The sequence below is a fragment of the Hyaloscypha bicolor genome (assembly GCF_002865645.1).
Source record: "Hyaloscypha bicolor E unplaced genomic scaffold K444scaffold_183, whole genome shotgun sequence".
Lineage (NCBI taxonomy): Eukaryota > Fungi > Ascomycota > Leotiomycetes > Helotiales > Hyaloscyphaceae > Hyaloscypha > Hyaloscypha bicolor.
In genome coordinates, this window is record NW_020194685.1 from 1,449,512 (window position 1) to 1,462,459 (window position 12,948).

Below are 12,948 nucleotides of genomic sequence, written 5' to 3' on the forward strand. Positions count from 1 at the left end.
ACCTGGAAATTTCTTGTGCAGCCAAACAGCCCATTTCCCCACATCTGAGCCATGTGGCAATAAATGTCTCTCCAACTCCATATACCCCTCAATCAAGCTGCAGAGATAATATTGTGCCAACATGCACAATGCTCTTGCAAAATCTAGCCTCGAAGGAGGGCAAACAAGTGGTTGGTCATAATGTGAGTCAACACTGACGTGAGCGGTGAGAATGTGCCTGACTTGACCAGATACAATCATGGGCGAAGCATAGGAGACATTGCGGAAGTAGCCAAGAGCATGGCGCGCGTCATTACAGTACAGAAAGGGGACCGTCGAGTCAATTGAGGGAGGAATGGGCGCGAGAGCATGTGAAAGACCTCTCGAACAAGCAGAAGGCGAAGAAGGAAGCTAGGGCCATAGACAAGGTAACATGTCTGTCAATGAGACTGGAATGCGAGGTTGATGTGCTCTAGGACTTTTTCATGTCCGTCCTAGGCTCGTCTGCCACGAAACGAGAAGCAAAGTCCTATATTCAACGCTTTACTCCTTTGAAAGATCCCTCGCCGGCCACGAAACCTCCCGTTGACATTGCGCTGAAACCACAACCAGCACGCGGATGTGGAGTGAATCTTGGTGGATTCTATGGACCTGCTGCTGTGGAAGAGAGCCCCAAGTTTGTTCAACAACCAGAAAAGAGGACGAAAATTTCCGTTAGACCTCAGCTTCATGTTGCATTGGTTAAGCTCAGAGCCCCGCAGACTCTGAACGATGAAATATTGAATGGCATTGGAAGGACACTTTCTCAACTCGGAAGGCTTGGCTTGATTAGTGTGGTAGTTGTTGACAGCCAAGATGGATTGAAGCCTCACAAAGCGGACGCCAATTGGCGAGCCCAGGAAACAAAACAAGCAAATCGAGCTGTAGCAGCTATTGACGCAAGTGGAGAATCAGGCGCACGACTGGTGGACAATATCATTGGAGTTTATGAAGAAGCCTCGAAGCAAGGCTTTCGCCAGCACCCGACACACGTAACTCTGCGAAATTTGTTAATGACTCCTCTAAGGCGGGGCGTCATTCCTATTATCCCTTGCGTTGGTTACTCAGACATCACTCAGACAGCTATCCCCGTCTCTGCTACTGATGTCGTACTGGCTCTTACAAGAGAGTTGGCTGGGTTGCCGTCAGAGCTGATGCCGGATGAGGACCCAAATGTTGTGAGAGAACGTTTACAGGCTCTCCGGGAAGAAGTGTCGCTCGACCGATTGATTATATTAGATCCTCTAGGAGGCATTCCTGCTTCTGATCAACCTAGTGGCTATCACGTTTTCCTAAACATGGAGCAAGAATTTGAAGCTGCAAAAGCTGATTTGCAGCGTGATTTACAGCTAGAAGCTGATGAAGCGCATGTGCCGCGTCAAAACAAGGAAATACACATATCAGACCCCGGGGCCAGTAACCCTTTTTCGTTTCTTGAAGTCGAATTTGGTGGCCCACAATCATCTGCCGAATCACTGCCGCAGCAGGAGACCCTTGGAGATGCAAAATCTGGAAATATACATCATCTACAAAATCTCGAATTAGTTAGACGGGTACTTTCGATACTACCACCCAGCTCGTCCGCATTGTTGACCACTCCTGAGGAGGCGGCGAACTCTGGAAAAGATGCGCCATTCCAAGCGGCCAGGGTAGGGACTCGACGACAGCGAAATCCCTTGATACATAATCTCCTCACTGATAAGCCTGTCTTCTCTTCCTCCCTGCCCATGGGACGTCTCGGCGGGCAGACATCTGTTAAGGGACCGGTATCTCCAGCAGAAAGCACCACTCCGACAACTTTTGCTAAACACGGAATGTCTGTCACAATCTTTCCAGATCCGAAAGTTGCTCCTTGGACGCCGCCAGTCCCAGGACAACCCTATCTGACCTTGACAGATTCCAGAATCGATCTTGCTCGCCTCGTTCATTTGATCGAAGACTCCTTCGGCCGGAAGCTTGACACCCAGGAGTATCTTGAAAGAGTCAACGGTCGTATCGCAGGAGTCATTATTGCTGGAGAGTACGAGGGCGGAGCTCTCCTGACTTGGGAGATACCGCCTGGAATGAAAGATGACGGCTCTCCAGAAAGCAGAGCACGAATGGTACCCTATCTCGACAAGTTCGCGGTTCTCAAGAGATCACAAGGCAGTGGCGGAGTTGCAGATCTGATATTTAAGGCGATGGTCCGAGACTGCTTTCCTCATGGCGTTGTCTGGAGAAGCAGAAAGACAAACCCGGTGAATAAGTGGTACTTCGAGAGATCTCGGGGTACTTGGAAGCTACCTGGCACAGGGTGGACCATGTTTTGGACCACGCCGGAGCTGAGCATGGATAAGCAATTATTTTTGGACTATGAGGGAGTTTGCAGAGGAATAGAACCCTCTTGGGCTGACAATAAGGCGATCTTAGACTAAGTCAATGAATGAAGAGCTTGAGCATGATACATTGTTCGACTCCGGCCAGGGGTAATTTTAGGTCTCCTTATGAAATGTGCTTGGCCGATTCTCGACGCTGAAATATAGAATTGTAAAGCATTTGGGCTATAGACTGGAGAGAAACAACAAGGACAGAAACAATTAAGTTCACGATTTCATCGGCAATATATTTAAAACAGTTCGTCATGCGGCGCAGAAACGTTTATCACGTGAAAAGCAGGGTTCTGTTGCTAGCGTACGACATTGTAAGGCCCGTAATCATCTCGAAGCTCTCGAAGAACCACACCTCTCCACAACAAATAAACAACTATTGAACACACATTCCATCAAATCCGTTCACACTTCAATCTGCCAAGATGGACAAAGTTCAAGCATTTGGTAAAAACTTCACGTAAGCTCCACTAAACGCCAGGAATGTCAACATCAACAGAACTGTTCATCTGTCTGCCTTAGCTATATCATGTGCTGATGACGATCGCAGGGCCTCTTTCACTCCCTTCGCAGCTCGCACGCAGCAGTATGTGAAAGAACAGCTTGGTCAAGCTGAGGATAAGGTCAGATTGATATCAAGTCGCCGGCGCAAGAGCGTTTGCTTATTTCCTGTCTACAGACCCAGCTCCCTCCGGATTATATCGAGCTGGAGAAGCGGGTCGATGCTTTGAAGCAGGTTCATCAGAAGATGCTGGCTGTTACGTGCGTACACATTCCTTCCCAGATCCCCGATCAATCACAACTAATGTCTGACTATTTCCCTCAACAGTAACCAGTACTCACACGAGGCTTACGATTATCCTGCGAACATCAAGGAGAGTTTCGGTGACCTCGGTCGCACAGTCAGCGAGAAAGTACACCTTCTATCAACTGCCACTTCACCCGCCGAAGCGCAAGCTGCCCTCACTGCGCCTCCATCTGCGAAGCCACAACCTAAAACATTCAACCACGCAATCGCCCGTGCCGCATTGGCTAGTAGCCACCTTCTGCAACAACAACATTCTGGCACGGGAGAAGATCCCCTTGCGACTGCTCTTGAGAAGTATGCCTTGGCGGAAGAGCGTGTTGGCGAGGCCAGACTTGCCCAGGACTCTCAAATCCAAAGCCGCTTCCTTGCTGGCTGGTCGACTACTCTGAATACCAACCTGATGTTTGCGACCCGGGCCCGGAAAAGCGTTGAGAACTCAAGGCTATTGCTCGATGCCGCAAAGGCCAAGGCCAAGAACCCTGGTTGGAAAATGCCAGGCCAAGCCCAAGCTGCCGGGCGTGACGACGAGGTTGCCAGTGAGGAGGCCCGAGTTGAGATTGAGCAGGCTGAAGATGAATTTGTTGGCCAAACAGAGGAAGCCGTTGGTGTCATGAAAAATGTATGTTTCCTTATCCTATCGAAGCATCACAACTAACGACAGACAGGTCCTTGATACCCCTGAACCTCTCCGAAACCTCGCCGACTTGATCGCTGCCCAGCTCGAGTACCACAAGAAGGCATACGAGATTCTCAGCGAGCTTGCACCAGTTGTTGATGGACTCCAGGTTGAGCAAGAAGTACGTCGGTCCGAAGCCTTCTCTGCATAAACGCGGTCGCTGATGAAGCTATCCGCAGGCCAGCTATCGCAAATCTAGAGATGGAACTGCTTAAGAGTGAGCTCTAACTGGGCCTGCAGGAGACCAAATCTTCATTTTCGTCGACGAGGAGTGGCGGTGATTTGTTCTGATTTATCAGGGAGAGCTGGATGGCTTACGAGCTGATCTCTTCGTGTTTCCCTTCGAATCATTATCTGGGCGTCGTTGTAAGGTTTATTCAAGTCAATCGATGAGATTCCCCTGGTTCCTTTTTCCATTTTCGTGAAGCCTGGTAGGGCTTAGCAATCAATGAATTTAAAGCCGTTGGCTCTCAACATCTTGTGAACGAGACCTCAGAAGGTGATTTTCCTTTCCGACGAGAACAGCCTGTAGCTATCCTGAATTGGGGTATTTTCAGGAAACCTACGTGTCTCTCGGCATAATTATATAATGTGTCCCTATGTTTTCTACTCAATTGAACCATCAACTTTCATTGTTTTTGTTGCCTCATCCCTTACTGTCTCCAAGCAGCAGTTTCCGCTTTCCTATCCCAGCACGTCAACGCCTCATCTCTACTCAGCACCCCCTTCTCCTCAAACCCAGGCAATCTCCAAACAGTAAACCCAAACCCACTCTGTTTCAAACTCGTCACCATAGGTCCCAACGTCAATCTCCTCACAGTAATCCCCCGACTCTCCAACTCCTCAATAGCCAGCTCTGCAAACCGAGCAAGCACCTCATCAGAAGTACTTCCCGAACTATTTACCAGAAGAACGGCTTCACTCTTGCCATTCTTGGGGAAGGGGATAAAGCCTCGATCGGGATCAGATGTGTCAGTGAGGAGGTTGATCATTTCTTGAGTGAGTGATTCTGGACTGGGAACAGGCGAGATTGACCTGAGGCCAGGCTCGCCATGGCAGCCCAGGCCCAGCTCGATGGTTGCTGGTGGAAGGATCTGGATCTCTGTTATGACGTTGTTTGGGAGTGCGACTCTGCCATCTGTCAGCGACCAATCCTGTTATCCTTGGAAAGTATAGGGACGAACCTGTCAAAAGCGACAGCAATCGTCCCCGAATTGGCAGCGATGTATTCCATCACATCTCCTACTCTCTCTAAAGACTCCCCTTGATTCGCCAACGCACATGCGATCTTCAAGCCTACGACATGACCACTTAACCCGCGTCTACCGACTTTTCCACCTTTCTTCTTTCCGACTGCGACGTCGTCGCCGATGGGGATGAAGCGGACTTTGTATCCCGCTGCTGTTGCACGCGTGATTGCCAAACCAGCGTTGAGAATATCGCCTGTGTAGTTTCCACATACGACCAAGGTACCTTTCGATGGTGCATTGGGTGGTTGGCACAGTTGGATGGCGGCGAAGATTTGTGCGGCTGTTGGAGATGCGAACATGTTGCCCGAGACGGAGCAGGAGAGGAAGGAGGGCCCAACGAAGCCGGCGAACATAGGCTCGCTGATGGCTTTAGTAGAGGGTCACATTTTTGGGGTTCTCAAAACTTACTGCCCTCCTCCGGCGAAGCCAATTGTCGTTACATGGTCTTGTCTGAACGCATCTAAATCGCTCCGGTACACAATCTTATGCGTAGGGGAGTAGCTGAGATTCGGATTGTGCTCTGTGAGCCCAATTGCTGCTTCATTTATTGCATCTCCTGGGTCGTTGATGAAGTGGAAAGTTTCCCTCGCTGGCTGTTTTGTTAGGGTATCTGCAACCATCGTGAAGTGAAGTGTGGGGTTGGAATGCGGGGTAAGATCTGGAGCTTTTGAAGGTATCTCCTCACATACAGGTACTTGGGACCTTATGTCCGAGGAAGAATCATGGAAGAAATGATTGAAAAGAGCAGTTCACTGAGATTGAAGTATTTGCCTACAAGAATGGGTTTGTAAGGATACGAGTACCTCGACCGTTCTTCGGATTTCCGTAAATAGGAAGCCGCGAGTTGCCCCGCATGCTGATCTTAGGTGGGGAGCTCGCACCTTCCTCCTAACACATTTATGACAGCTGGCTGTGTCCCATTATTCACTTCATCTCAAACCATTCAAATTCTTCGTCTTCTCTCGGTCGGAACATTGCCTCATTGTCAAACTTTACATAATGTCGGTGGTTGTTGAGCAGACTCTCCCATACACTGCCGTAGAGCTCAAGCTCGAGGACCCTACGAGATGGGCCCGCTTATTTCCGTTGATGCGACCCTCGATCAAAGTCATTGAGACCACCAATGAACAGACTGTGGTAGTTGACACCGCTCTTGCAGGAAGCAAAAATGTGTTGATCGCTGCAATTGGAAGCGTGGGGAATTTCTCCAGCAAGATGCTGAGCGAGTCTCACCTTGCAGCTTTTACAACCGAGCGGCCTGGAAATCCAACTATATCAGCAGAAGAACTTCAAACGATCTTGAAAGACAATGGATTCCCAACACAGAACGGTGTTGTGGTCCTGAGATCGAGTACAAACCAAAAATTGAGAACGTCACGGGGAATAGTCGAGTTTTCTGTGGAGGGAGAAGTAAGGTTTGACCATGTCTTATCCTTACTTTCCGCAATGAAGCCAGACATCAAGTACGTCGTTCATCTTTCCCCCAAAGACCGAGCTTATTGAAAGAAGGCTGTCACTTGACAAGACACAAGCTCTACTGGAGCACTTTGCAAACGCGGCTACACGAACAACATCCACGTTTCGAGAGAATAGGATTGGAAACGGACCCTCAGTTTCTCATTCTCTAGAAATAGCGGAGTTCAAATCAGCCAAGTCAGCTGTAGACAAGGACCTTGGCAGACTGCTGAGCTCTGGACCATTACTGGGTGGTGATTTGATTTATTCCATCCATTGCTCGGATATCAATGGATTCTCCCGGCTTGAAAACAATATACTGGCTCATGAGTTATCAGAATATCTCGGTATGCAATGGATTAATTTCGTCTTGTTCAAAGTTACTGACTCCTCTTAGCCAACAAGCAACTAGCTTCACATACTTCACACTCAACCATCCTTGATCGTCGTTCCCAAGCACGTGGCTGGGCGATCTCACTCTGTGCTATGCCTTCAATATTTTTGAGTCCACGATCAATGCCGACAAACTCCATCAGCAGCAAGAATGAGACCATACCATCGACCAAGCCAAGAGAAGGCACTCCCAAGATCCAACTCTCCGATTCTCAAGTCCGAAAGATCATCATAACAGGATGTGAGCGTGTCATCAAGGAAGAACCTACGATCACCGAATACGATACTATCGTTGGAGATGGAGACTGTGGGTATACACTGCGGGATGGCGCCAAGCAAGTCCTGAGCTTCATCAGGAATGCCGACCTTTCAAAGCTTCCATCAACGCTAAGTGCTCTCGTCGATGATCTTGAGGTCAACATGGGCGGAACATCTGGTGCACTATATTGCATCTTCTTCTCGTCTCTTGCACAGAATCTCTGGGATGCACCGAGCCTTCCCGCGGCTTTGAAGGCTTCGCTTGACCACCTATTGAAGTATACTCGAGCGAGATTGGGTGATAGGACATGTTTGGACTGCTTGATTCCGTTTGTGGATACATTGGTGAAAACTGATAATTTAGCCAAAGCCCTGGCCGAGGCTCGGAAAGGTGTCGAAACGACGAAGAAGCTGGAGGCGAAGTTGGGAAGATCAAGTTACTTAGATGAGTCTGCAACAAGAGGTGTCCCTGATCCTGGGGCCTATGGACTGCTGATGTTGCTGGAAGGGATGGCTAGCGCGCCATGATGTTTATTTAACAGTTCATCTTAACATGTTCGCTCAATTAATGTCTCAGTACTGCAGGATTTGGATGCGAAAAGAGGCAAGCGCATGTATCACGTGATTGCCATTTTCTTTAGAATCGACGCCCTCAAAATCTCCTTTACGCCGTTAAACCGCTCATATGAATATCTGCCCCGCATCTTGTCATCTCAAGTTTAAGGAGTGTTCGACCGAGATCCTACCACGAAACGAAACCATTGGTCGATCAGACGTCTGATGTTGCTAAGCGAAGCATCTCAGGGGTAATCTGATGGATCTGATACTCAATCGAGTATCATAAAATCTGATCTCTCGAAAATATTCCACCAATAACCTGACTCTTGCTTTAGTTATGGGGGCGTCTATAATCTTCAGTGCATTTCGTTATCGGTTATTCTTAATCTCGGGAAGCTGATAAACGGCGGATCGCCCCCATCTCGTTTCTTTTGAATCTACCACTCTTTCGATCTTTTCTATTTTTTTCCTTCTACGCTCTTTTCTTATCTATTTTCATTAGAAATTCAATCACTCTCATTCTCCCTATTCTACGGTTGATCCGAGATCCAAAATGCAGCCCCCTCTCCTCATCTCGCTCTTCGCAGCAACCACGCTCGCAGTCCCGACACTAGTACAGCGAGTCCCGGCACCAGCTAACACGAATGTCAATCCAGCTGCAATCACAGGCACAACTTGTACCGATAAATCAACGTACCCTCCCCTTCCGGCCCCTAGCCCAGTCTCTAATCAATAAACAGGACGCTCGTCTCCCACGACATCAACGTAGCCTTGCTTTCCATCTGCGGCAGCATTGCAGGCACGATCGAGCAATGTGCAGGGAACCCAACAAGCACGACTGGCGCTTCTGGAACGGCGAAGTTTAGTTTGAGTGCGGCAACCCAGGGACAGACGATTGATATTACCAAGGGTCGATGGGAGGGCTGTGTCAGGGCGGCGAGGGCCGTGTGTGGGGATACGCCGTTCACGAGTACGTGCATCGGGGGTGCGGATGTTAATGCTGGGAATGTGGATTTTACTTTATCAGCGAATTGAAAGAGGTTGTTCTGGGGCGAGGGATGTAGAAGTGTGAGATATAGACATGGCTCCTAATCTCTCGCTTTCAATCCACGACTTTGTCAGTCGGATCGTTCTCGTCGATCTCTCGCTCGATCTTCCGAGGGTTTTAGCTTCTTTCCTCCCTCGTGATGAATTTCATTTAAGAAGGGCTGTGCGGGGAAAGACCGGCAATTCCAGACGGGAGTGATGGTCTGGATTTCTTTTCCAGACTAAAGTTAGTCATGGCATTGTTTTCTAGATACAGCAGGAATGTCAGTGGGTTTTGACAGTAGTGCAACTTAAAAAAAAAAGCAAAGTATTCAAATACTAAGAGCATACGTACCTTCCATTTTCTAGCTAGCAGCTATTTAGTGCGCCTTAGTTCACGATCCGGGGAGATAAGTGTCAATCCCCCACTCCGCAAGCGCGGGGTAGCTGCGGAGGAAGCCTGCGTACTACTTCGTACTACAAATGCAGTAAAACTAGTTGCAAGAGCGCCCAGACTGCGTTGACAATGTTCTAGACGCTTTTCTATATAAATCATGCGGCTATTGTTACTGCAGATTCCTACAAGCATTCAACACTAAACTCTTCGAGGACTTGAACTATCTGGTTCTTCTATCCAATGCTCTCGCAGCCCACAAAAGCCTCGGGCAGTATTACGACCCTGGGCTGAAGACCTGAAGGCAAATAGCTCTGTTGGGTGTATATGTAAACGTCTAAAGAGAGAAGAGAGCAGGGAGCTCGAGCTAAGTACAGGGTGCCATGCTAGGGCCAGGTCATGTAATACTGATATTATAATATTCCCTCTTTAATAGTAAGAGTTCTCCGAACTCGAGTAAACTAGGTAGCTAGCCTGCAAATTCTTCTTATAAGTAATTATATTTTATAAAATAAGAAATTAGATATCTAGTATATTATGGTTTCTAAATAAGGTTTTTCCTAGCCTAAAAAGTATTATATTTTAGCTAGTAATATAATAGATAAGAATCTATAAAAAGTAAAAATAAGAAATACTTAAATATATTTTAAATTATATTAGTAAATAAAGTTTTATTAGTTTATATTATAATTTAGAAAAAAATAGGAAATACTTAAGTATATTTTAAATTATATTAATAAATAAAGCTTTACTAGCTTATATTATAATTTAAAGAAATAATAGAGAAAATATAGCTAGAAAAAATATAATTAAAAAAGATATAGCTAGAAAAAATATAGTTAAAAGAAATATAATTAAAGAAAATATAACTAGAGAAAATATAGCTAGAAACTAGGAGATATAATTAGAAGAAATATAATTAGAAAAGATATAACTAGAGAAAATATAGCTAAAAAATATATAGCTAAAGAAAATATAACTAGAAGCTAGGAAATATAGCTAGAGAAAATATAGCTATTTAAGATTTTATTTTTATAAGTTAAAATATTTAAAATAATAAAGAAAATAAAAAATAGATTTAAAATAGGAAAAATTAAAGAAAATTATATTTCTAAAAAAGATATTGTCGGTTTACTAGTAATGCATGGCACTGTTATATAGGCGTGGAAATGCTGGTTGCGTTAGTTGGTGAAGTTGTTTTTTTTCAGAAGTAGGGATTATAGTATCGTAGTATTAATATGCGATCCCTAAATCTGCTAAGCCTAAAGGGGTCTAGTCTACTGGTCGAGTCACTAATGGGATGCGAGGTCACATGACTATGTCCCGTATCCCATGTCCCATTACCTATATCCCGTGTCCCGTATCCCGTAACTACGTATATAACTCCTAAAGGAACAGCTGTACCAATACTGGAAACTCTCTAAAAATGCGAAAAAACAGTATCTCCCTCCGATTATATGCAAATTCCCTAATCCGGCCTAGTACCAGATTTCTCAAACGCTCTGTATATCTATATCGCTTCCGAGGTTTTGGTTACATACCAAAGGCCGCGGCCTTTTGCACGTGACTTCCCCTCCCATAATATCCTCCCATCCCATATGTCCATTTCTCGCCCTATCCGCGTTCGACCCATTCCTCTACGTCCAATTATATGGTATTCGTATCAATTAGGCACTTGAGGGCGTTTATTGGCTTCGATTTCGATTGTAGATTTGACTGAAGCGCCCATATCAAAGCCGTGAGCCATACCGTAGAGTTCCGAAGCTAGAACGCTTCTGGTAACTCTCTTGCATTTGGTGGAGGACCAGTGGATAATATTAGCGTATCCAGTTCCGTCTGCTAGAACTAGAACGTATCCGATTTGGGAGGAGAGATCTCTGTTATTTGCAAACAAAGCGTCCGTAAAAACGATTAAATATAAGGACTCCTTTGCTAGCTTTACGAATCTCAGTCCTCTGGCGGCATTCTCAATTTGCTATTAAATGTGCTTATTAAGTGCCTTTATATTAGTTTCCGAGGGTTCGATAGCTTGAGCGGCAATTAACAGGTCATATAAAGCTTCTGGTTAACAGACTAATGCAATATACGCTCCTCTAGTATATTGGGTAATATATTAGTCCTTAATAGAGAGATCTTAACAAATAGTGCCCCTACTACTTATAGTAGTAGTATTCCTTATAGAAACGGTTCGGAGGTTTTTATACTAGCATTCCTATATAAGGGTAATTCCAGTAGTATCCGTATAAATAATACCTCTATTAAACTTGAGATTATAGTTAATAGTAAGGCATTTATATTCCTTGGCCAAAAACTTAGCCTCTTGGAGCTTTAGTTACTCCGTCTTTATAAAATCGTTATTTCCGATAAATAGGGTATTATTAGTTTAAAGGCTAATGATTCCGAAGGGTTACTTGTTATAGAGGAGGCAAGAGTTATAAGTTAACTATTCTATAGAAAGCTTATTAATATAATAGGAATAATAAGTCTTAAACTAGTAGTTCCCAGCTTCCGGTATACTATATAGTAGTTTTATAACCTTTAGAACCAAATCGTTATTTAGATTTAGCTTTCTAGTAAACTTGCAAGGTGAGTTAATATAAAAATTGCGGTTAAATAAGGTTATTAATTAGATATAAGCTTGCGAGATATTATATAAATATAGCTCTATAGTATCTATTATTATAGTAGTAATACTAAGGATAATTCTCTGGCTAATATATTAAATAATAGGCGATTATATTAATACTATATGTTTTTTACTATTATTATAAGTCTAGACGACTAGTTTCGATTTCTTAAACTCTTTCTCTATATCCTTATTCTTAATCTTATTAATAAACCGGGAGTTAAAGATATATACTTCCTTTAGTACCTGAGATCTGGAAATAACCTCAAATATATCCTTTTCTAGGAGGCTAGTAACTTTAACTTAATAGGAGTTCTTATATAGGTTATTATCTTATAGGAATACTATAATATCCGGGTTCTTATAAGGGTATTCTCTATTATACTTTAGTAGAATAGCGGGAATAGCAGGAGAAATTATACCTATATTACTTTTGGTTTTACTATAGAGTTCGGGAACAGGTTCAGGTTCGGGGCTATTAGTAATAACCTTAATATCTCCTATATAAAAGGGCTTTACGGAGGTTAAGTAAAAGGTAGTATTACTATATAATAAAGCTAGTATATAGTTCTCTCTATTAATAGCTACTAGCTTATATGGCCTATCCCAACTACTAGGTTAACCGGTATTTCCTTTATATTATATGAGAATATCCGAATTCAAGAGAAGTTTATAGATATTAGTAATACTAGAACTATTTCGGGTATTTAGGGTATTTGTAATCTGGTATCTAGCTTAAAGCTTTTGAATTTCTACTATTACCTTCTTGAGTACTACTAATTATTATAATATAGTTAGTAATAGGGTATTATATTTGGTTATTCGGGGTAAAGTACTATAAACCAAGAGAATTAGAATAATACTATTGGGTCTAGTAGAATTATTAATAGCCTTAAAAGCCATTTGGAATACGGTATCCTTATTAATTCTATTAATTTCGGCTATAATAATAAGGTAAGTATATTAAATCGGGCTATAGTAGTATTCTATAATTCCGATAGAACTATAAGTTTCTATAGAAACGATTTTAATCTTAATTCCTATAGTATTTATAAGCTAAGTAAACTCCTTACTAGTAAACTACTTTCCGGTATCTACTATAATCTAATCGGGAGAGCCT

The 12,948-nt window shown here is 44.1% G+C and overlaps 5 protein-coding genes across 5 annotated transcripts; 4 read left to right on the forward strand and 1 right to left on the reverse strand.

Annotated features, from left to right (window-relative positions):
* The first annotated feature begins 56 nt into the window (after window positions 1–56).
* Window positions 57–2,477, forward strand: K444DRAFT_621746 (N-acetylglutamate synthase). The gene is made up of 3 exons (XM_024881964.1): window positions 57–182; window positions 231–407; window positions 456–2,477. The coding sequence occupies exons 1-3, from the start codon at window positions 129–131 to the stop codon at window positions 2,430–2,432; spliced, it is 2,208 nt and encodes a 735-aa protein (XP_024727271.1). The 5' UTR covers window positions 57–128; the 3' UTR covers window positions 2,433–2,477.
* A 250-nt stretch (window positions 2,478–2,727) lies between these two features.
* K444DRAFT_621747 (uncharacterized protein) lies at window positions 2,728–4,139 on the forward strand. The gene is made up of 6 exons (XM_024881965.1): window positions 2,728–2,844; window positions 2,935–3,007; window positions 3,064–3,146; window positions 3,214–3,811; window positions 3,858–3,989; window positions 4,048–4,139. The coding sequence occupies exons 1-6, from the start codon at window positions 2,810–2,812 to the stop codon at window positions 4,081–4,083; spliced, it is 957 nt and encodes a 318-aa protein (XP_024727272.1). The 5' UTR covers window positions 2,728–2,809; the 3' UTR covers window positions 4,084–4,139.
* A 382-nt stretch (window positions 4,140–4,521) lies between these two features.
* K444DRAFT_547673 (DAK1/DegV-like protein) lies at window positions 4,522–5,738 on the reverse strand (the record flags this gene model as incomplete). Its single annotated transcript, XM_024876321.1, has 3 exons — window positions 4,522–4,999; window positions 5,053–5,478; window positions 5,527–5,738. 3 exons carry the CDS (start codon window positions 5,736–5,738, stop codon window positions 4,522–4,524), a joined length of 1,116 nt encoding a protein of 371 aa, XP_024727273.1.
* Window positions 5,739–6,034: 296 nt separating this feature from the next.
* Window positions 6,035–7,872, forward strand: K444DRAFT_603612 (Dak phosphatase). Its single transcript, XM_024878778.1, has 3 exons — window positions 6,035–6,581; window positions 6,628–6,920; window positions 6,971–7,872. The coding sequence occupies exons 1-3, from the start codon at window positions 6,118–6,120 to the stop codon at window positions 7,750–7,752; spliced, it is 1,539 nt and encodes a 512-aa protein (XP_024727274.1). The 5' UTR covers window positions 6,035–6,117; the 3' UTR covers window positions 7,753–7,872.
* A 331-nt stretch (window positions 7,873–8,203) lies between these two features.
* On the forward strand, window positions 8,204–9,142 carry K444DRAFT_603613 (uncharacterized protein). The gene is made up of 2 exons (XM_024878779.1): window positions 8,204–8,475; window positions 8,523–9,142. Exons 1-2 carry the CDS (start codon window positions 8,336–8,338, stop codon window positions 8,815–8,817), a joined length of 435 nt encoding a protein of 144 aa, XP_024727275.1. The 5' UTR covers window positions 8,204–8,335; the 3' UTR covers window positions 8,818–9,142.
* The last annotated feature ends 3,806 nt before the right edge of the window (window positions 9,143–12,948 follow it).